Source organism: Agelaius tricolor, unplaced genomic scaffold (genome assembly GCF_023055355.1).
Source record: "Agelaius tricolor isolate 1412-34295 unplaced genomic scaffold, bAgeTri1.0.p SCAF_6, whole genome shotgun sequence".
Taxonomy (NCBI): domain Eukaryota; kingdom Metazoa; phylum Chordata; class Aves; order Passeriformes; family Icteridae; genus Agelaius; species Agelaius tricolor.
In genome coordinates, this window is record NW_027269266.1 from 23,352,451 (window position 1) to 23,375,648 (window position 23,198).

The 23,198-nt window shown below is 40.8% G+C and overlaps 1 protein-coding gene across 5 annotated transcripts in view; it reads right to left on the reverse strand.

Moving 5' to 3' along the window:
• SLC25A13 (solute carrier family 25 member 13) overlaps positions 1-21,566 on the reverse strand; it is a 99,281-nt gene extending 77,715 nt beyond the window's left edge. The window contains exons 1-3 of one of the 5 annotated variants that reach the window (XM_071429037.1): positions 21,443-21,469; positions 19,216-19,230; positions 15,495-15,509 (exon numbers count right to left, since the gene is read on the reverse strand). In XM_071429037.1, the coding sequence (XP_071285138.1) occupies positions 15,495-15,509; positions 19,216-19,230; positions 21,443-21,454 (42 nt within the window). In that variant the 5' untranslated portion in view covers positions 21,455-21,469. Of the gene's footprint in view, positions 1-15,494; positions 15,678-16,871; positions 16,937-19,215; positions 19,268-21,442 lie in introns of those variants that run through there. The other 4 variants (XM_071429038.1, XM_071429041.1, XM_071429039.1 and 1 more) reach the window with 4 other exon arrangements.
• Positions 21,567-23,198: the final 1,632 nt, after the last annotated feature.

Consider the following 23,198-nt stretch of genomic DNA (forward strand, 5'->3'; position numbering starts at 1 on the left):
TTAATGCAGCCATACCAGTGACTAAGAGAAGCATTTTATTCAGCTTTTCATCCATACCCAGCTATAGGCAAGGCTGAAGCTGCACACACAGCCATAAAAACTGATCCTGATGACAGGTGTTACTAGAAGATTCCCACTCTAGAAAAGGTCAAAATATTACTTTCCATACCATTCTGTAAATAGTTATGTCATCAGTTGAAAGGCAAAGTAACCTGATGCCAACAAGACTGCAAGCTGACAGGTAGCATGCTTAATGAAAAGTGACCCACAGACGAAAGCTGCTTCTCCATCAGTCAGCTCAGGTGATATGTACTGACTCTCACATAACTGGGTTCGGGTGATGCGTTTTGATACTGGAAAGACTTCTCAATTTTACTTCCATCTTTTCTCCATAAAGATAAAATCAGCTACGAGCTGGAAGGCCCTAACACCTCTCTAGCAGCATGAGAAGGCGTTTGATAAAGGAGATCTGAGTGAAATAATGTTGCTATTGCTCTTTAAAAAAAAAAATATGTAACAGATACACCTAAAACAGCAACTTCTATTAAGTAAAGTTCAGTGAAGAACGCCCTCCAACAAACAACATTTGTTATTAAAAAGCCCAGGAGACAACTGAGTACATCAACTGAAGTGCAGGACTATAATCAAGTTAGAACACTCTACAGGGAAGACTGGGATCATGTATAGGAAATATCAGCAGGGATTTTCATTCCTAAGGAAGACACCTGAAAGTCTTTAGCAACATACTGCGTGTACATGGGAGTTATAATATATATGAAGAATGAAACAGAACAGGCAGTATAAGAACTGCACTTAAAATGCTGAGTCCCTCCCATTAGCAACAACACTCAACAAAGGGTGCACAGAGAAAAGGAAAGCTCTGTGAGAGACAGTAACAGAGATTGATTTGCATGCTGGAGCTCATCATATCTTCAGACTCCCTTGCACCTTGACCATAATTTCAGCCCATTTTCTCCAGCAGCCCTCTTTTCTCCTTATTGACTTATCCTCAATTTACAGAGACATGCATTTTCAGTCTCACTTCCATACTCAAAATTAAATGCAGAGTCTTTCCATAAAAATATAACTGCAAGACACAAGAAAACAGAATCCACTGGGAGTCAAAGAAGATTGTATTACATTTCCAACCAATTCTATTAATATATTTGTCATACACAAGATAGAAGAAACCGGTTGTGAAAGATTACATGGTATCAAAAGACACAAAAAGATTAATAACATGGTGTGCTCCATCCAGTAAAGAACAACAACATGGGTGGGCAAGAAAGAAAAAGGGCAGTAGGAAAATCATAATTAATGTCAATATAACATCAATCTAATGGCAAAAATATATCTGATCTTCTCACCTTTACAGCAAAGATCATTTTGGTAGCCACAGTCTGAACAGAGTAGAAAGGTGATTATGATCCAGGAATACTTGGGAATCGCTACAATATTCTAGAAAGTTTATTGCAACAACAGCAAGGCCTAACCCAAGACAAAGAGATAATACTCTTTCTTTCTTTTGGTTTAGTCTGAATACAATTCAGACGTGAAGGAAAAACAGAGGTAAGGTTGCCCCCCCAGACCTCAGTATCTTTAAAACCTCCTGACACCGAGCAGGTAAGATGCTGGAGAGCTGTCCTTCTCCAAGCAGAGAGCCAGAGCTGTGGCAGAGCTGACAGTGGTGAGCTCGGTCTGCTCAGTTCTAGAGAACACCATCTACAGACACATACAGAGAAAAGACGTTTGATGAAAGGCTCAACAAGTGATCACATGCTCCTGTAACTTGTGTTGAAATTAAGATTATTTTTCAGAAATTCATCCATTCTTAAACACAACTGAAGAATGCAATGTATTTCATACCACTAAAAGACCCCAAATTAAAATTGAAACCTTATGTCTTGTAGGGGTATTCTTTTATTTCATCACAAGTTATTGAGTCCACCTGTAAGACTCAAACACATGTGGCCCAGTTTATGTAAGAGGTCAGATTAGATCATTGTAATATTTCCTTCTGGCTAAAAGTATACATATACACTTCAAATGTGCAACTCCAAAGGAGATCAAACTGGAGTCTGACCTTACATTCTTGTTTAAATGAGTGACTGGAATATCGGAAACGAGTCAAAGCACAGTTACTGGCCAAGTCTGAATTCAGACCAGAAACCCATTAATTATTATGCTAAGACAATATTCCAGTTTTTATTTTAATACAACTAACCTGTTCATGTAGATGAGAATCATCTTTCTTCTCTATTTAGACATATATAATCATTCTCCTAACCTAGCACTTTCCTTGGTCACTTTCCATCATCACACCCATATCCTAAGTTACAAGTGTTCTGCATCAGCCTCTGTGCAGGGCATTGCCTCTTGTTTCAGCTGCCTCAATAAGCATTTTCTGTCAGTCCAATATACATATTGTCACCTCAGCAAAAGAACTGCCATTCCTTCTACAGTAAAAGAACTTGACTGTGATCTACAGTGGAAAGTGAACTATGCAGAACATTACAAGGGAGATTTCAAGCAAGATGTGTGGACCAGCTCACCAAGCAGAGAATCAGACAACTGCAAGGAGAGCTGGCATTGAACGCAGATCAAAAACCTTCTCAACAAACCTCCTTAACAATAAACCGAGTATTTCTCCTAGGAAAATACAGTTCAGATAGCATTTGGCATATCTGCCCAAAGGCTTAGGCTAAGAAGAACTGCAAGAGACATTGGTAACTACCAAGCAGGTAGGTACATCCAGCCTGATCAGTCTGAGCACAGTCTTTCTTTTCTAAAAACAGTTCTGATCCTCTCAGTCAAACATTTCAACTACACTTCACAAAAGTCTAACCCTACACTAAGCATTCCTTTGTCTAATAACACCTAGCAAAGCTAAGATAAATGAATGCTATTAACAATAAAGAATCTTCTGTACGATCTTTTCATACCATATAGACTGGTCGAGAATGAAGAGATGCAGAACAAGCACTATTGAAACTAGACAGTTGTGCTGAGTCTACCCCACACACTGGTGAAGCAAAATGAATTTGTTAGCTAACAAAGACAGCGTATCTCAAGCAAAGCTATTCACATCCATCTTCACTTCATCATAATTATAATCTCTGGGCAATTCCCAGTCTTCTGCACCATGGGAGGTGGAAGCCTCACTTCCCCCCGGTGAATCAAAGCTAGCAAACCTACTTTATTGTGCAATTACCTTCTAGCTTTGATCCTGCTTTCAAAGTCCCAGAGCAAATGCAGGTGGCTTGTTCATAAGATGGTTCTCATACAAGAAGACTCCCAATGAACCATAGTATTTTTGCACACAAACTCATCAGGGACCAACACCAATTATATACACACAGGAATATCCTTGTCCAGTTTGTCCAATACTTCCAAGTAGGTACAGAAACCAAGGTGGGAGTAGTACATATCTTAAGAAAAACTGCTACAAGAATTTCCAAGATTAGCTAATCAATGCTATGTAAAAATGCTTTTAGAGTGTGTACTTCTACAATTTTTGTACCTAAAGACCTGGAAAACAGAAAGAAAGTAAAACTATCTCAATACAAAGGTAAAAATAGCTAGGCATTGCCATTGGTTAGTGAAAGCATTTAAATAAAGGAAAAAGCACCATACTGTAGCCAACACAAACCACACCAAACTTTAAGCACTTATCAGAAAATGGAGTTAGGAACAAACTGGACTATTTGTAGTCAGCCTCCAGACTAGGACAAGGATACAACAGCTATCATTCCTGCAACAAAAATTGATGCAGTACACCACAGTAAGAAACTAAACCTGAAAACCTAAACTTTGTTAAAAACAGAAACTTTTTTCACTTTTCATGTTACTATCACAAAAATCCCAGTTCTCCAATCACTCTATCTATCCATCTGTTACCATACTGTGACTGTAACTTCTCTCTCAAAGTAATATTCCCTATTGTCTCATAGCTTTTCTGCAACACATTTTTACTCAGGACAGAGATCCAGAGATACATAAGTGAGACACATTGTGGTGGCCATTATGCAACATTAATATGTTCCTGTGTATCTCAGCAAACCAGAGCTCACCACTCACTTGAAGAATTTAATAATTCTACATAAGATATATTAGAGGTCCTTCAATTAAAAAGTTTATTTTCAAAGGAGCTCCTGAGAATGGTCAAGTGACATTTTTTATCCAGTCATGGGTATGTTTCAAAAATACCCACTCCCCCTCATCATAGATGGATGAGGTTATAGACCTCATGAGGTTAATGCTGCTATTTACTTCCTTACACCTTTCAGAAACGGAGTCATATCTAAGAATTATGAACCTGATAAAACATATTTGGTGGCTCAGTCCAGATTAGACTTTCCTTTTTGATTCTCCCAGGGCATGTTTTGTTACAACAATAATGCACGGTACAACGAGTGTGCTGACCATAAGCTCTTGACATCAACATGAGGCATCAACTGCCTCATGTCCATCTTTCAAAACAGTCATCCCAGTTCCAGCAATTTGTCTTCTAGAGGCTTACATCTAGCAGAAAAACATTCATCTCACCCAAAGAAGCAAAGGATAGAAAAATTCTCCAGTGTAACAACTGCAAGATTGAAAGCAGTTTCTGCAGAAAGCAGACAGTGAAGATACTGAATGACACTGTTATCATTCAAAAATTATAAGAGAGAACTGGCAGACTATCAGGGCAGCATGAATCTTGCCTGGCATTCAATGTTATTAACATAAAATATGTATTTTAACCAGGATGAAGCAATGGGTAGGTGACAAGACAAAAGGCCATTTAACACCATGGTTCTCAGAAAGTGGCACCTTCAGGAAGCATCATCTCACAGCTGTGCAGGGCAACAGTGAGCTTTGAGAGATCCATCTCTGAATGCAACATACAAGTTAGTAACAAGCCCCTCCAAGGTACCCATGCTCATGGTACTCAAGGTTCCCAACAGCTCACAGCTTAATGGAGACAATCACTCCTGGTTTCACCTGGCTTCAAGCTTCAGACCCCAACCACCACCCCAACACTCACTTTCCCCTGCCATAGCACAAAGCAGCTATACAACCTAAAGAGGTTCTTCCACCAAGAAAAGTCACAATCCAAAGATTCAAAACAATGGTATGATGCTGCACTCCCAGGGAACTTCTTCAGAGTCCTCAATTGCACCTGATATCATACAGTACACAAAGAGACCTAAAAAGAGGCATTCCATGTTTTATCTGACACCTCCATGAATTACAGAACCAACAATGGCAAGGACACCCTGAACAATGTTAAAAAAGGTTTCTGCATAATTTTCTCTCCCAGATGTCAACATGAGATCCCAGTGAGTGAGCAAGACTGTTTGCAGAAATAAACAAAAATCTGCTGCCTTTTGAAGAAAGCAGACCTGGAGCACTGCCATATAGGGCTATGATAACCAGAATTACCTGCTCTTAAATAACTACTAATTGAAAAAAAAAAAAAAAAAACAAAATAATAATAATAATAATAATAATAATAATAATAATAATAATAATAATAATAGTAACAAAAATTGTATCATTTAGTTATGTGCAACCAGTCTGCATAAACTTGTGGAACATTTATAGGCAGCATCTTAAGTTGTTGCTAGAGTAATCTGTAATCTGTAACTCCATGCTTGTGAATGAGCAGATAAAGAAATGTGCTGGAGAAAAGTTCCAATATATTAAATGTCTTGGCCAATAATTGCACAACAGGAATTATGTAGGAATAACCAACAGGTAAATGTGTTTTGTTTCAGTGTTATGTTTCCTTCTTTGAAGACAAAAGTTCACTTTTCAAGATCCAGTTTATAATCAATTCCATCTATTCAGCTCTATTCAAAATGCTACACCTCAGCAGCTCAGAGAACTGGGAAGGTGTGGGAGTGGGCACAAATCCTTAGCATGTATGGATCCAATCTACAACCTTAGAAAGAACAAATGACACCTGCAATAAGGGAAACAACATCACACACATCAAGTAAAGTTATTAAAAGGCTATAAATGGTGAGACTCAAAGGAAAGCTAAAGTCCTGTGGTCAGGAACCCTTCCCCATAGCTAACAAAAATAACAGGAGCATTCCAGAACATATTTGGGCAAAAGGTAACATTTTCCTACTTGAAACACAAAAAGTATGTTATTTTTTTTTTCTATCCTTACAGCACTCAATACAGTGGCATACTGGGTCATGGGAAGCATGGCCATGGTCTGTGAAAGTTGAGTCACAGTAACTATCCATGTTTCCCACATAAACATGTTAATAAGCCTCTGACTATGGAAAACCTGGAGATTCACATTTACAAAGTATCTCTCTCCCTTAAAGATTTTTACCTGTCATATCAAAATAATACATATGTCAAAGTATGTGTTTGCAAACATACTCTCTTTTGCCTGTAAACAAGGGTATCATTGTTTGTCCAACTAGCACCATATGGGTTTTCGTTTAAACTTATTACATAATCTCCCTGAAGAAGGGAGTACAAAGTAAAGGCAGTTTAACATTTTATTTCACAATTCTTACCTTCAATATTAACAACAAACAACTGCTTGATGTTTAAATATTAGCAGATTACACAGCTGCCACAGGACACTCTGATTGTGTGACCTTCATTCTTGCTTAAGATCTGAGCTGAAAAGTGAAGCTATCAAAGAGGGTACTTGGAAATAATTTACAGTTTCATGCAGGAATACAAAATAAACTAGTGAAGACCTATTTTTTTTATGCAATGCTGTCACTGTAATCGTACGGGTTTATCTGCCACTGACTTGCCACACCTCAGTCAAAATTGTTAAAGAGTTCACAATAACTCTCCATAATTCACCTAAGTTGTAAGATACCTGACAACAATAATTAAAATCTTCTCATCTCCTTTAGAAACTGTGGAAACATTTTCAGCATTTTAATTACAAACTATTCTGATTTTAGCTTGAATGATTTTGGCTTCTGATCTGTGAGTCTATTTTATCATAGATATTTGCATAAAGCAATAACTATTTCATTAAAACATTAAATTTACTTCTGCTGCATTGCCCTCTGAATGTTTTTGTGAGATCACTTGGTTGCAGTGGAAATAATGATGATGTCAAACTGAACATTTTAATTTAAAGATGGGAATTTAAAGATAAAATCCTTAAAATTACCTCCAGGAAAGCATTTTTAGCAGAGGGGTAAACAATATTGAACCTTTTTTTTCCCCAAGAAATGGACTTCCATTTACTTTGAGGGCATTGCAGTCAAACTAAACTCTAAAAATACCAGATTAACAAACACAGAGCAGCGTTTAAGACACTAGAGAAGACCTGGCACTTTTCTTTTAATGACTCAGTAACCAAGAGCTTTTCCATTTCATTCCTTGGACACTTGGGTTGATGTCAGCACCCTGACATCACCAAATGAATTCAGAACAGCATGTCTGCCATCCCATAGTATCCTACTTTTTAGCCCAAACTGTCAAAACTGTAGCAGAATTCCAAAAAAACTCTTTCTGACCAGTTGATCCAGCACTTTGAAACACAAAAAGTTAATGCTTAACCTCAAAAAAAAAAAAGGCTGGGTGATCAATCAGTGATTATACCTCACAGCTTTCACAACCTGCACTACCCCAGAAAATCTGCAGTGAACAGAAAATCCAGAAGATCTCACACTAGTTGTCATTATATACACCTTTGTTTGATCAAATTGTGGGTCATACACAAAGCCCCAGGTTTTCAAAACTACAAAAAAATTGTAGGCACACATTCTGTATAAAACTTCCTAAAAACACTGGAGGAAAACAAGTGTATTTGGCAGACTTTCTGTGCATATTTTGCTAAGATACTTCCATAATTTTCAAGAGTTCAGTGCTCTCTTTACTTCCTTCACTCGCCACACATCCAGAGAAAAAGGGGAAAAAGCTGATTTATTATCAACTTGTCAAAGGCACACAGAATAAGGAACTATTAAGTCCTATTTCAACTATACAGGATTTGAATGCTTGCACACTTGAGAATTAAGTATTCTGGTCTGGGCTATTGTCATACCTGAGATACTGAATCTATAGGTTACATGTAATGGAAAACCAAAAGCAAATTGCAAGAGTTTTGCAGTCATTAAGGGTTTTACACCAATATCTTCTTTAGGTAGACAAAAGAGGCTCAAAACTCCTGTAGTATAATCTTCACAATGCAGAAAAGACTGAACCTGCTGCTTCACACCAGTTAGTCTTGACAGAAAAGATTCAGACCAAGTTACTGATCTAGGCCTGCGAACAGAGTAAAAGCAGTTGTATAAAGTTTGTTGTTGCCATGTTTTTCTTCCTTTTGAACAGCATCAACATGGGACTAATTCATGATCTTTAGAAAGTAGTTTCCAGTTAGACTGACACACAATGGCAAGCAGTCTTAGACAGGTGAAGTGACAGGAAGGAGGAAGGCTGACTTGATGTCAGTGACAAAAACTATTTTAATGGAAATGTGAAATTATTCAAAAATTTCTTCTCCCAAACACGTGAAGATTTCTCTAGTCAGATTCAGACTGCACAATGGGCTGAGAGAAGGAATCAGGCAGACGCAGTATTTTTACATACCTTGTTTTTCTAATGGCTTTTCATACCCAGTGCCTCACTTAAAGGTTTCTTCTGTCAAAGATCTGTTAAATCAGCGGTGTTTCATCAAATAGTAGTTGTCAAACATGATAAAGAACTACAATAATAAAATACGTGACCAAGAGGTTTTAGCAGCCAAGGATTCAGGGAAGACTGGAAATAGGTTTTATTCCAAGGCAGAGAAAAATGACAACAGTAATGAAGTCTGCTGTTTGTATTCAGTAGTACTAATTTTTAGACCTCTTCTATCCTAAAATAAGACCTACACATCAGGTCGTGCAATGGACAGATGTGACAGGGAAGTCACATAACAAAGGACAGATGACAACGCATGACTGCTATTGCAGGACTTATCTTTCAATTAAGTCTTTTAAGAAATGAGACTCCTGCCCTGCTACTGATACAAGGCAACATCCCAGTCTCTCTCCCACACTAAGAGCCCACACCAGACCCCAGACTTGCCTAAGCAGATGTAGAGGGCACCTGATGTAAAATAAGTGCAAAAATAAAAAAGCAAAGCCACACCATAAACACACACTACCAAGAGGCGTTAAGACAGGAGATTTTATTTCTCAATGTAGGAAACCACATGTCTACACATTTGAACACAGACCTTCAAACCAGAGTTGCATGTACAGGCATAGAATCTTTGTGTCATGATCCTGCTGATGGCCTTTCATGTTTTGGAGATGCTACCTGCATTTTGATTAACACCCATCAACCTTTGACGAAAGATGTAGTCAGATGCTGCTCAAGCTACTCCAACACTGAATAATTTGCTCTAATTTATTTCTTTAAAACTACTCTAATTTACTGCTTTACTTTGATGAAGTGGGCACTTTTGATAACTTCCCAGAATTACATATCCATTGGCTGAAGCAAAAACCCAAACCCCCCCAAAATGGTGATTCTACTAGCTGAGAGAGTTCAGGGAAGTTGGGATAAGAAATAGCAACTCAAATATAAAGACAATTAGAATTTCTTCCTCCTACTAGCTGGATGATTGGCATTTGGTTTAGGATCATCCTGGTGAAAGCCTCCTCCCCTGTTGACTGAGTGTGTTTTTAAGTAGTGGGCAAACATCATCAGGAAAGAAAAATGTGTGCCCTTCCATATTCTGAAATCTACAGGCACTTTCCCCAGTACACAATGTCAGAATGAAAAACAAAGCACAGTGAGTGCTAGTTAATTTTTTCTCTTCATCTCCTTTCAAAGCCACCTCTAAGAAAAGACTCCAACCTGCCACAGAACCTTCTTTGAACCTTCCATTTCTTACTAAGTTTAAAACTTATATTCTCAGATAGAAATGAAGCTTGGCTCCAGGAAAAAACATTTTTAAATCCTTGGTGAATAAAGATCAGGCAGTATTCACCTACAGAAATTGAAAAATGTGAAAAGATAAATGCGAAACAGTGTGTGAAGCTTGAAAAATCTGTGGTCAATGGCATTTTACATAACAATCTGAATTCCAGTAAGTCAAATTTCAATTACAAAGGAATTACCAACAAGATCACTGTCACAAACAGAGAAATAATAAACTCTACTGGGGAAACAAGAAGCGAAATTCAACTATATCAGATGTCTATTCTCATCCTTTTCTTAAAGTTTTCAGTTGAAGAAATTTGTTCAGCTATACAGGAAATACTCAGATTTTGATTCCCCACACTTCCCTCCCTGTGCAGTTCCACAACTGCTCAGGAATGATATAGACTTGCTCAACAGCTGTTTAGCTCAAAAGCCATGTTTTGATACTTCAGAATACTAATTACACAAAAACATCTGAATCACAGAATATGCTGAGTTGGAAGGGACCCACAAGGACCATCAAGTCCAATACCTGTCCCTGCACAGGACCATCCCCAAGATGATTGGACAATCCCCTCCCCACCACGAGCCTGAGGGCATTGTCCAAACACTTCTTGAACTCCATCAGGCCTGGTGCTGTGACACTTCCCTCAGGAGCTGTTCCAGTGCCCAACCACCCTCTGGGTGAAAGAACCTTTCCTAATATCCAACTTAAACCCCCCATGACACAACTGCAGGTTCTCCCCTTGGGTTCTGTCACTGGTCACCAGAGTAAGGAGATCCATGTCTGACCCTCCTCTTCCCCTCATAAGGAAGTTCTAGACTGGGATGAGGTCTCCCCTCAGTCTCCTCTTCTGTAGGAGGAGGGAAAACAAACTCTGCTTTCACGTATTTGTAAGGCTGGCTAATAACTGTGGTCATCAAGGTACACAACATCTTCTGTATTCTAGCTTTGAAATTTAGTTTACTCTTTCAATCCTTCAATTATCCTAATCATCAAGGCATAACAATCATAGTTGTAAAAAGCACATGTATTACTCTTCTGATAGGTTCCAATAATTGCAAAAATAACCTTTAAAAGCCCTGAAATTTCTAAACTGATGGAATTTTTTTAAAAAACTAGACATTAAGGTTACAGTGTACATTATCTTCACATGGGATTGATTCACAGTGGGACCTGAAGACTGGAAAATAATTTAAAGAATGCACCCTTTAAGTGTAATGCTAATACCCTTCAAGTAAAATTATTCTTTGATATTTCTGTTTTGAAAAGAAGACACAATCAAGTTTCAGCTATATTACTTGTGGCTAATCTCAATATAATCTAACAATAGTTCTACAGATAACTACAGCTCTAGGACTATTATTGCCATCTCACCAAAACTTGGACCTCAGCAATTCTGTATTCTGGCAGCTTCTATCAGCTAATATATGTTAGTCAAAAAGCATTTAAAGAGCTTTAAAATGCTCAGTTTCTAAAGGATTGTTCTTCAAATTACAACATAACATTAACTATTTGCCTCCCTGATCAGTTTGCTTTGCTGCCAGACAATCCTGCCCTAGATACCCAGAAGAGGGGCTGGAGTACATTCATTATTAGCATTCTGCAAAGCCAAAAAGATAATCTTACCAGTCTGAATAAATATTCAACTGTGTTTCTCCCACATTAGATCAAATTTAATTAACCAGTGGTATGAGATAAGATGCGGTGTTAAAATCCTTTTCTATCACTGGCACCTGGTTTTCATTAAAGAGAACTACTAATAATGCAAACAGCACTAATAGGGCTGGGAAGGGCTCACCTGTCATAAGGACAGTTTGTGGAGCAAGAATTAACAGCTTCAAGAGAGGTTACCTGTTCTATTCATTGCAATCACAGTCACCTAAAATATTAACAGCATGAATGCCAAAAATGTGAAAAGACTACAGAGGTGTGCAGAGTAAAGTAAATTTGTCACTTAAGAATGGAAACACTAAAACAATCACCAGTTGTGGTAGTACTATTTATTACAATAAACTTAGAGTGCCTAAGTTTTCCAAATATGATATCTGGGTTAAAAAAAAAAAAAAAAGCAAATCAAATGAAAACAAACAAAAAAACATAACAGCAAAAAAACTGCAAAAATCCCAGAAAAGGTCTCAGGTGTCTGTTCTCAGAGTACCCTGCCTCCAGCTCTGGTCAGAGCCTTTGAGATCAGGTCTTCTACCAAAAGGATAAACTAATATTATTGATGCTAACGTGGACTTGCTGGTAGGGAGCAAGACCAAGGGCATGTGGAGATCATAAGTCATAAAGGCAACAGTAACGTAAACCACAAATGCATGAAACCTCTCTGTAGCTTTGTTTTTCATTTTGACCTTTATACATTTTAATATGGAAAATTCATAAAATGACATAGTGCTTAACAATTCACATCTGTATCAATCATTCAAAAACTACCAATCAAAGGAAAATAAAACACAGATTATCACACGGCTCTCCAAGTTCCTTCATCTTCAGCATCCATCATCAAAGCCATCCTCCTTTAATTTCCCAAATATCTGGAGAGTTAGGATTTCATTTCTCAGAGTTAGGATTTCACCAGCTGCCTGACTCCTACAGACTAAGGCTGCAGTCAGGCTTCTGTGTGTTGTGTCGAGCTAAGGCTGATCAGCACTGTTAGAAAAACATGTAGGGACCAGCTAGGCTAATCAAGGCAAAACCAACCACAAACTTGCCTAAAGCAAGTGGCAGTTACTCCTTCTACAGCAAAGTCAGGTCACTTTTGAATACATAAATAAGCCAATCAGACACATCTTTAAAAAAAGAAAAAAAGCAATAGAATAGTAGAAACCATTTGCAAGGGAAGTCTTATTCTTAACTTCTGCTTACTCAGAAAACTCCTTTTAAAAACATTCCTATCAGTCCAGGTATTAGGCTATACAGAGAAAATGGGACAAAATACTTTAAAAGAGAATAAATATTTAAAAGAAAAATTACAACAAAGCTTTCTTGGTGTTTCAGTTCCACTTTTTAGTTTCCTTCTTTCAATTTAAATTTTTGCCCACTAGCAAAAACTTGTGGGGAATTAGTTGACTAATTAGTTCTATGACAATCTCACAATTTTGCCTATGCAATATTACAGTTACATCCACATGGCTACATTCTTGCACCACACTTCCCACCTTCAGGGAAAAATCCCCACAACCTCTATGGCTATCCCAGCATGAACCATGGCTGACAACAGACAAATAAACCACTTACCAAAAGTAAAAAACCCTGCCTTCTTATTTCTCTGACGAGCAGTGGAAAATATAAAAGTATCTATAAATGCACAGCAGTAAATATTCCTATAGCAGTCACACTAAACAACCCTTCACAGGTTTCCAGCTTAAGGTATTTCTGAGCTCAGTGCCATCCACATAACTCTTTAAACTGCTTTGCTCTGAATTGTTCTAGGGAACTGATCTGATCTGATGCAAACAAAACCAATCTATATACACTAAAAAAAAAAAAAAAATTGTGTCACTTTTTTCCCAGTCAGTTATCCACTCCAATTCACCCCTGCACCATTACACTACTCTAGGATTGCCACTGAATTGTCATATAGTGAAATCACAACTTCATGGCTACTGCCAGCTTTTAAACTGCAGTGACCTGGCAGTTCAGAAAACAAACAGGTACCTCTCCACACCAACCCAACCAACAGAAGCAAGTTCAGCCCTGGCATCAGAGCAGAGAACAATCAGCCTGACACCAAGGCAAAGAACCAGTCCTAGAGACCTGGTCTAGCCTAGTCTTGGCTTTCAAAGAAAAACCGGTAAGATCCTAAAGATGTGGAGTAGTGATGATACTAAGATTTTAGAAGTTTTTTTAAAAGGTCTGGCTGTGTGGGCACAAGTCTGCCCATCTCAGTGCATTCTCTACAAATAAAACTGTGTTTGTGTATTTGCAAACTCCACTTTGCTCAGCCTCTGAGTGTCTGATCCATTAGCACGCCCCACTACCTCTAGTCAGAGCATGATGCAAAAACCATTCCATTTGTACAAGCAGAAAGTCACATGCAATTTAAGGTTTTAGGATTCCAGAAGTTTCCCCAAGGTGCACATCCAGAACTGCTGCAGCCCTGATTTGAGCATGTACAGACATTTCAGACACGCTGACCAGGCACCCAGCAACCACACATGCAACACGTCTAATGCACATCGGCAGTGAGCACCCACCAGGCAGCAACCCTCCGATGCTGCGGCAGCTGGAGGCATCCTTCATGCAAAAATGCATCAACACTGCTGGCAACAAAGAATCCAAACCTTCCCCCCTCTCAGGTGGGTACCATAATGGCTAGAAACTGAATCAGGTTCTGGCAACAAGGAATCCAAATCTTCCCCCCTCTGGGCCAGGTACCATAATGGCTGGAAACTGAATGAGGCTCTGGCCAACACCTCTTGCCCCCAGTCCTTGTGTTGCATTATAACAACCCAGGGCAATGGCCCTGCCTGAAACAGAGGTGCAAACCTTGCTCTTTAGAGATCCTCCAGGGGCTTTCCTTTTCTTCATCCCTATTCTTTCATATCCCACTGGCTGCCTTAGATGCTCCCTAATGAGCACACTGGCTGTTTTGATACCGATGCATCACAGCTCTGGTAGGTTTCTTAATTCCAAAGTCAAGTGGGTAAAACAGTTAGGCATGGAGATGTTAGTCTAAAGAACAGCAAAAAAATCATTTTTTTCTATATTGGTTTTCACATGGCCAGAGTGTAAGGCAGATCTCCAAGGAGATTCGAAGAGTGACCATATTGGTCAGCACAAAAACACTTCTGGCAGGCTGCCTATGCATGCAAGATATCATAAATATATAAATCCAGCAGCTGATGTTTAGGGATCTCACATGTGTCCAACAAGAGGAATGTGATTAGTCCTGCAACAAGCTGTATTTCTTCTGTTTCTTCTCTAAATGTAGTTTGGTGTACATGCAGTCACTTTGCCACTTTCTCTCTCTCCAATGTTTATTTTTTCCCTCTTCAGAGGAAAAGAAAAATGCCAACAACCTATTCCTTGTGAGCAATTTCATCCTTTAACACACTGGATTTTGTTCAGGTCAAGTAACGATTTTGGTAAAGAATATAATTGCAATTGCCTGTTTCTAAGATCTTGTAAATAGCATGACATTATTTTAAAAACTGCATTTACAGTGTTCCTTTAAGTGTTTTAACACAGCTTCAGCTGAAATTGCTTTATTCCAAAGCAATTGAATATAGAGTATTTTTATAAGGACCTCTTTGTCTCTCTGTAAATGACAGAGATACAGATCCTTTCCAGAAAGAGAATGCATCAGAAAACATGCAACCTTACATTTCACTAGCCACAGTTATCTAGCACCATAAAACATCAGTTCCTGAAGATTATGTTGTAGCTAAAGCAAAACAGCATGATTAGCAGAGTAAAGTAGTGCCTAGAGGTTTATGCAAGTTTAGGTTTGGCACCATACAAACACACAGGCTCTATTCAGTACGGTAAAGCCATTCTACAGCCAAAGCAGAGGCAATTCCATAGATCAAAAGCAAAAATTAAGCTAAAATTCAGCAGCACATTCATTCCATCTTCCAGGAAATACAGTATCACATACCTCCTTGTCATACTCCTTGGACAACATAGACAAATAAAATAGATATTGGCCTAAACAAGCTGGTCAGAAGACACATTGTTATCATTCAGGGCTGTAAGCTTGTCTACATTACAGCTCCAGGAGTGCCTTTAACACGTGGTTTGAGGCACACTTCGAAGAGCTCCTTTAACCTCCTGCGACACAAAGCTGCATAGAAAGAGCAGATTATTTCCCAGTGTGATAAAATCCAGACAGCTTTAAATACTTTTCAGCAGGCATCACAAAAGACAAAGTATACACATAACTGCTGGATCCAGTAGCCCTCTCCTAGGCTATACATGAAGAAAAGTCATCCTGCAATTCCTCTTACAGGGGTACCATAATGGAAAGGAGCAAGCTCCAAAAACTAGCCAAAACCACTGGCAGCTGCAACATGTGATGCCATCAGTACTTAACATACTGAAGACATAAAGCAACCTCTTCCACCACCTCCTCTTGCCCCCACCTTGCTCTGATAAGGAAAGGTGGCATCAGAGAGGAAATAGTAGCACAAAGCCACAGGTAAAATCAATTGAGACAAAACCCCCACTGTAATAAAGCTTCTTTTCAGGGTAACAGTGTCCACTGTGGCAGAGAGCTCTGTGGAAGTTTTCCACAGCAGAATTGCTCCATGAGTGTCTTTCCTCGGATTATTCTTGCCAGTGGGCCCTGTTGCATGCTGTGAGTCTTGTGAGACTGGGACTCAACCAGTTCTCCTGAAGGTACACATCATAAGCAAAGATCTAGGCAGTAAAAGAAACCAAATGAAACCAGACACATAAACTGTGACAGGCAGGACAGTGGAGTACATGACTTGGTTTCTCCTCTCTTTCAGCTGCAGTCATCAGTCATGCTACTTTGTACTTAGAAAAGGTCTGAAATTATCAGCACTCATACAAATTCAATGTCCCTCTATCAAGCAAATTTTGGTCTCTTAAGAAATCAAGATGCAGTAATAAGTCATAAGCAGCATAAATACATGGGTTTTTTCTGAGGGGAAAGTGGAAAGAAGAGTCTTATGATACATATAAGAATTTACATATTTCTGCACAGATCCAAAATATAACTATGCATGAGCAAGAACTGCTGGACCTGTACAGACTAGCAACAGGACTTTTCATGTGGATATTACACAGTGCTATCACATCCAAAAAACTACCATGGTACCATTAAGTGCCGTAACACTATTAAATCTATAGTACATAAACTCAGTGCTTCAGGGAAACAGATTGCTCCCTCCTTACTCACCAACCACCTTTCTCTCCACAACTGATCTCACTGAGTGGCTGGAGCCTGTCCACAATGGACTCCTCTCCTTTCAAGGACACAGGAGCCCATCATGATGCCAGAATCCCTCACCTCTTCTTTTCTGAGGGCCCAACAAATCCATGTCCAATGCAATGCAATTCTTCTCTTCCATTTTGCTGGAGGAAGGGAAGAATGGCACGATTGAGGGCAAGAAGAGTGAATTTAATCTGTTCCCAGGCACACTCCACGCTACTGCTAGCACAGGAAAACGAGCACAGAAGAAGGAGCTGAACAAAGAGGCAAAATGGAGCTGAATGATGCACAAGGGGACGCACTGGGTGTGCATGGCAGCAAAAGAATCAAAGTGGCATGGTTGTGTCAGCATCTAATGGTTTTGGTGTTGCTTGCAATCATGTTTATTTAGAACTGCATTGCCATTGTGCCTGCATTTCAATGGCTGCTTACCCAAACCTCACTAATTCACAATATCCAGGACAGGCACTGGATCGCTTCTGCACACAAAAAAGTTTGTAGAGGCAGGGCCAGTGGTATCAATCCCTCACAGAACTCCAGTTAATACAGCTGAGGTGATGCATCCTGCAGGACTGGGGTGTTCAGTGTGAGATGTCTGACTGTAGTAACAACAAGACATACAAGGAGCCTGTGCCTGGGTACTAACTATTTTTGGTGTGACAAGGTTTAGGATTTTAAAGGTGGATGCGGCAGTAACCAGAAACAACATTTAACTCCACTGATACACTTTCCATAATAAATAATTCCAGAAAAACACAAGAGAAAAGAGAATTAAAAGAAAAGTTAAATACATGAAAATTGCATAACCAATATTCTTTACCTTGCATTAGAACTATCCCAAATATTGTCACATAAGTCAGCAACAAATCTCTTTTTGTTACATTATTGACGTGGTTCTGACAGTCTTAGAAAGATTTACACATGCACTTAAAATTAAGCATGCAAGCAAGTCCCATTGGGTACTGATGTACGGTTCATGCCTTCACTTGAACAGTCATTTTACAGCTAGCTTTTTTAGCATGCGATCTCTGTGTTCACTTTGTTCATAGGACAATAATTTTAAAGTAACTTGCACACTCTGAGTAGTACAGGCAACCAGTACGAGCCCAATGGATAAAAGCTCACACATGACACACAAAAAAACAATTACATTAGAAACAGATATTACACAGTATTTAAAAATCAACTCCTGTATCATTATTATGCAGGTCATACAGAAGTTTATTCACATGCTATCCACAGCAGAGATAAAGTTTAATGGTGTTCATGTGCTTCCATGCTAAGCCACAGTTTTTACAGTTTACCAGGCTTTGATTCATCTATCAAAATTATTTGAGTTTGGAATTTTCATTAATGCAACTTTTAACTGTTTTGAATGTACTTTAGTGGTTATGAAGTATAAAGTTTAAAAATATTATATATACTAGCTCCCATTACAAATATCAATTTCTGACCTTAAGCTGAACAGACAAAGTAGCATAGTAGCAAAGGTAAAATCAAGTACAGAAAGAAGTCTTGTTGAGACATACCTTAGGACCTCCCACTGAAAATATGTTTATATTTTACCAAGCAGTAGAACTTTAAAAAGACAGCAAGTCACACTTTGCACATGCATGAGACAACAGCTATGCCCAGAACTTGTAGCAGAATAGGGATCAAGGGTAACTGACGTTCACTCAACACAAACATTTAATTTTGCTGTAAAATACACACCAGGTGAACAGCAAGGGGCATTAGCTAGACTAGGTAAATTCTCTTTAGAACTACCTGGCTAAAGGGCAGAAAAACAACATTGTGATTGCATCGTTAAACACTCAAAATTAAGAAATAAGCAGGGCACACTACGTAAAGCATTAGTGCTTTGTACCTGCATTACCATAAAGATGTTCCACATCACCTCTTTTTTTGCACAATGCAGAAAAAGAAGCCAGTACCTAGGATGGTAATTTAATTACCAGTGGGGTAAAAATCTTCTGGAAAATCTCACCTCTGGTTTTTACTGGAAATTTGTGTGAATATAATTTATAGCAGAGTTTTCCCAAAACAGTTTCAGAAAATGTGTTCAAAGTTTAAGCCACTGATGTGTAACATACATTGCCTAAAATGCTGTGTAAGTTGGAAACATTGAGGCTATATATAATGAAGGAAATGAAATCGGGCTGTAGTGCCCATTTCTTGATACCTGAGTGCTTAACTATGCAGCCTTAACAGTATCCCATTTGGGTTTTCCTTTTGAGACTGAATTCTTAGAGTTTGCTTAATACGTCAACATTTGAAATCTTGCAAGCAAAGACCAATTACATTCAATCCCAAAGACTCATATACCTAAAAGGGTACAATTAAAAAATCAAAGGAAGCGGTCATGCAGGATACTGGCAAGGAAAAAGTACTAAAGAAATTTTAGAAAAAGCATTTAACTCACCAGTCCATTGTTTGGCTGAGGTGAAAAAGGCAAACATTACTGAGATGCATCAGTGAGGAAGTTAGAACACAAATCAAGGCACGTGCCTGCAAGCACATGTGAATAACTTCAGGCCCAGAAGCTCTTTCCATGGTGAAGTTATTCACATGTAAAATTGCAGAACCTAAGCTCGGATGTTACCCTCAAAGTACAAAATGCTACTAACATTTTGCTACTGACCTCAATATAAAAAGAAATTTACCTGTATTTAACTGTTTCAGCTGAAGAAGACAAAAATCCCCTTGAATCCCACAAGGTAACGTAATTAATCCATTCCAGCTGCTCACAGCTCTAGTTTGTTTGTTTGTTTGTTTTTAACATAAGTCTCTCAGAACTTGTTTAGGCTTATAAACCAGAAGCCTTCCTTGGAAGCTATGTGAGGACTGCATGAGACCCTGGGGTACAAAGAGCTTATCTCTGCCTTGCAATACACCAAGAATGCTTATGACATGACAATTAAGCCATTATTCTTTTTATTGGGTATCTCTCTGCCAAGCCTGATGTAACCTGACATATACAACATTCAATTAAATGTCTCTTAAAGTGCTGAGTCTTTCCAACATATGCTTGTGTAGACTTTAGGGATCTGAACTGTGTAAGAAATCTAGCTTAAGGAAAAAGGACACCATGCAAATGTGTAGCATGGAGCACACGTGTCTACCCTTTTAGACGAACACTAACTACACATTAAATATTTTTAAGTATATGTGACTAGCATAGGTTAAAATGGATTGCAGATTACAAACCACTGCTTGGAGAAGAGAAAATAAGTAAAAGGTTCAAAAAGCCAGAGAATAGAAGACCTTTAAGTCTTTAAACACCAATAGTTTGGTAGGATGTAACCCACATGTGTGTATGGACCAGTGGGAAATCAAAAATTTTTTAAAAGCCTAGATAGGTCAGCTTCACAGATTCACAAATAGTGAACACAAGATTTGGGGATGACTGCTTTATATACACTAGGAATGAGGAATCAAATATTGCTCAATCCACTAAAAGAGCATGCAGTTCAGATAACCTATGTTCTTACTGAGAAAGGTGCTGACCAAAGCAGCTCTATCATATCCTAGCTAAAATAAAGGAGCACACAACTCTGGCCACACTGAGCCATGCTTTGAGTTGTTTGGGGAAGATTTGTTTCCTGATTTTTCCTCAATGTGAGTTTCATCACTGACTTCAATAAAAGGACATGGAGTAATTTCTTTTTGAAGTGTCAGTATTCAAACATGAAACTTAATGAAAGTAGTAAGTTTTGAAACACCAACACTACATCTCATTTAATCTCCCTTTAGATATGGCCTTGATTCAGCTAATGACAATTTTTTTTCTGGGATGGGAGTACATTACTAGGTAATTAAATAACGTATTTCAATTTGTTTATCCTTCTGATCAGTAAAAAAGCCTAAATAGCAGATATCCACCTGACAGGACAGCACTGAGAAGTAACAATCCTTGGAAATGATGACCAGATGTGAAAACAGAAGGCAAAAAAAGGAATATGGAGAAAATGGGAGAAAAAGCAGAAAGGGACAATCGCGCTAAGGCCTGCAAACGGGGCAGGGCCAACATCTGTGCCCACTGCGGGACCTGCCAGCCGCCGTGCCGAGATCCCGCTGCATCCTCCCGTCCGAACAGCGGGGTGTGTGTCTGTCCGCATGCACAGCACGTGTGTACGTGTGTCTTTATGCATCTGTACACTACGGAACAAGGGGCTCGGCGGGGCTCTCACTCAGCACTACCGGGCCCAAATGCGCTTGGCGGAGCCGCGGCTGGGCCAGGGCACGGTGCCCGGCGGGGCAGTGCGGGGCTTCGCCGGGGAGAGCGACCCGCCACCGTCACCGGCACCGACACCGACACCGGCACCGGCCCCGGCCCCGGCCCAGGACGCGGGAGGAGCCGTGCAGTGTCATTGACGCCGATGATGCACCGCAAGGGGAGCTCAGGCCCGCTGCTCCCGGCGCGGGCAGCTGCGGATGCTGGCCGCGCTGGCACACAGCCCCACCGGCCGGGGGCCGCCTGCTGCCCACCCCCCGCTCCCCGGGGCCGGCGGCGAGCGGCCGCCGAGCCGCGAGGAGGAGGAGGCGCCGCCTCGGCTTTCGTCAAGGGCAGGCCCGAGGTCAAACCCGGCAAGCGCCCTGCCGCGGCCCCCTCCCCGCCGCCCGCCCGCCCGCCGGCGGCGGTGCCTTACCTTGGCAGCCATGCTGTGCCCGGCGCGGCCACCCCTTCCCGTCCCTTCCCTTCCTCCGCTCCCCTCCCTTCCGACCGCGGCACGCAGCTTCCCCGCCTGCGCACCAGCCCGCCAGCGCCGGCCGTCACCGCTCGCTCGCACAGGCAGGGATGGGGCGCCGCCCCCGCCCGGCCCCGCCGCGGCCCCGTGATCGCCCGGCACGGTCCGGACCGGCCCTGCGGGCTCCGCGCTGGGCGCCGGGCGAGACGCCGGGAGACGCGGCCTCCGGCACCGGCGGAACGCCGGCCTTGCGGGGCGAGCACCGCCTCATCCCCGTGAAGGGCCCGGTTGCCCTCCTGGTTGTTCCACGGATAGGGCTGGAGGCCCGGCGGGCGCACGGGGACGCCGAGCTCTTGAGGGCCCTGCAGCCGCTCCGCCCGCTGGAGACGGTGACCGTGTCACCAGCTGGTGACCCCGGGAAATGCCCCCGGCGAGCAGAGGAAGGATGCCAACACCTTCACATCAAACCCTGCTGTCCTGCCCAGCGCTGTTTTCTTCCCCTCAAGGCAAGCTGCTGTTCGAGGGATGTTTCATCCAATTGCAGCGTCCCCAGCCATCATTCTGGGATGTCCCAAGAACGAGCTGTGCCTTCAAACCAAATTTTGTCAATGCTGTGCTAGTTTCTAAGTCAGCATGAAGGTGACACACAAGCAGCCCCGCCGCAGTCCAGGGCTGTACCCAGTGTGGCGGGCTGAGCCTCCCAGGCGGCTCGCACACTGCCCAGCACAGCCTGCCCGGGCATGTTCGGCAATGCACCACTGCGGATGCGGGCCCGTGGCTGCCTCCGGGGCAATCGTCAGGCTGCCAGTGCCCGCTCTGGCTCGTCCGGGGCTTCTGGGGGGATTTTAGGATAGACTGGGATTGGCAGTGGAGGCAGGGAGCTTGCAACGTGCATGTAACTAAAAGGTTGCTTACAAGAACAGCTCCAGGGCAAGTTTTCGAGTTAATAATGATGTATCAAGTTAGTCATAGCTTTGAGGTAGATATTTCAGCACTTTCCCTTAAAGTGAGTTATGTAAAGATGCTAAAAAAACAAAGGATCTCGGAGACAACTACTGCATTATAAATCAAAAACAATTAACTCTTTGATTGCTGTTAGTTGTCCTAGAGAGAGACAGTAGAGGAATGATAAGGATTCCTAAATGGATATTCACCTTAGAGAAGGTGAAGGTGATTTCTCTTCGTCTTAGAGAAATTGTAAGGATTCATAAACGTATCTGTACTTGCTCACTTTCAATCTGTGAAGAATATCTCTTTTTATGTTTTCAGTCCAATGAGTTAACTACTCCAGTGTTTGAGCAAATTGTAGTTTCCCCTGTGCCCCTTGGAAGTTTCTCCCATCACCTGTGAGGCCCAGCAGCAGATATACCCCCTCCTCAGTAGTCTCCCAGTCTCAGTTTCTGGTAAAAACCTCCACTTGCTGGATTCTCTTCCTTTTCTGCTTGCTCCACATATGTGTGCCCATTGCATGTGCTCAGCTGTTCTGTCTCAGCACAACCTTTCTCTTCTTGCTGCATCTCCCTGACCTAGAAAATAGCAGTTAGATCAAAGCAGGCTTGAAGCCTTCCTCCAACCCCACTTTTTCAAACACAAAAAACAGACTATGTAGTGCTTATCTGCAAACTAGATAAGTAAATACTGTCACCTTGTCATAAAAGAATAGATAACAGCAGTCCATTTATAAACAATAGAAAACAATCTTCGATTATTTTAATGA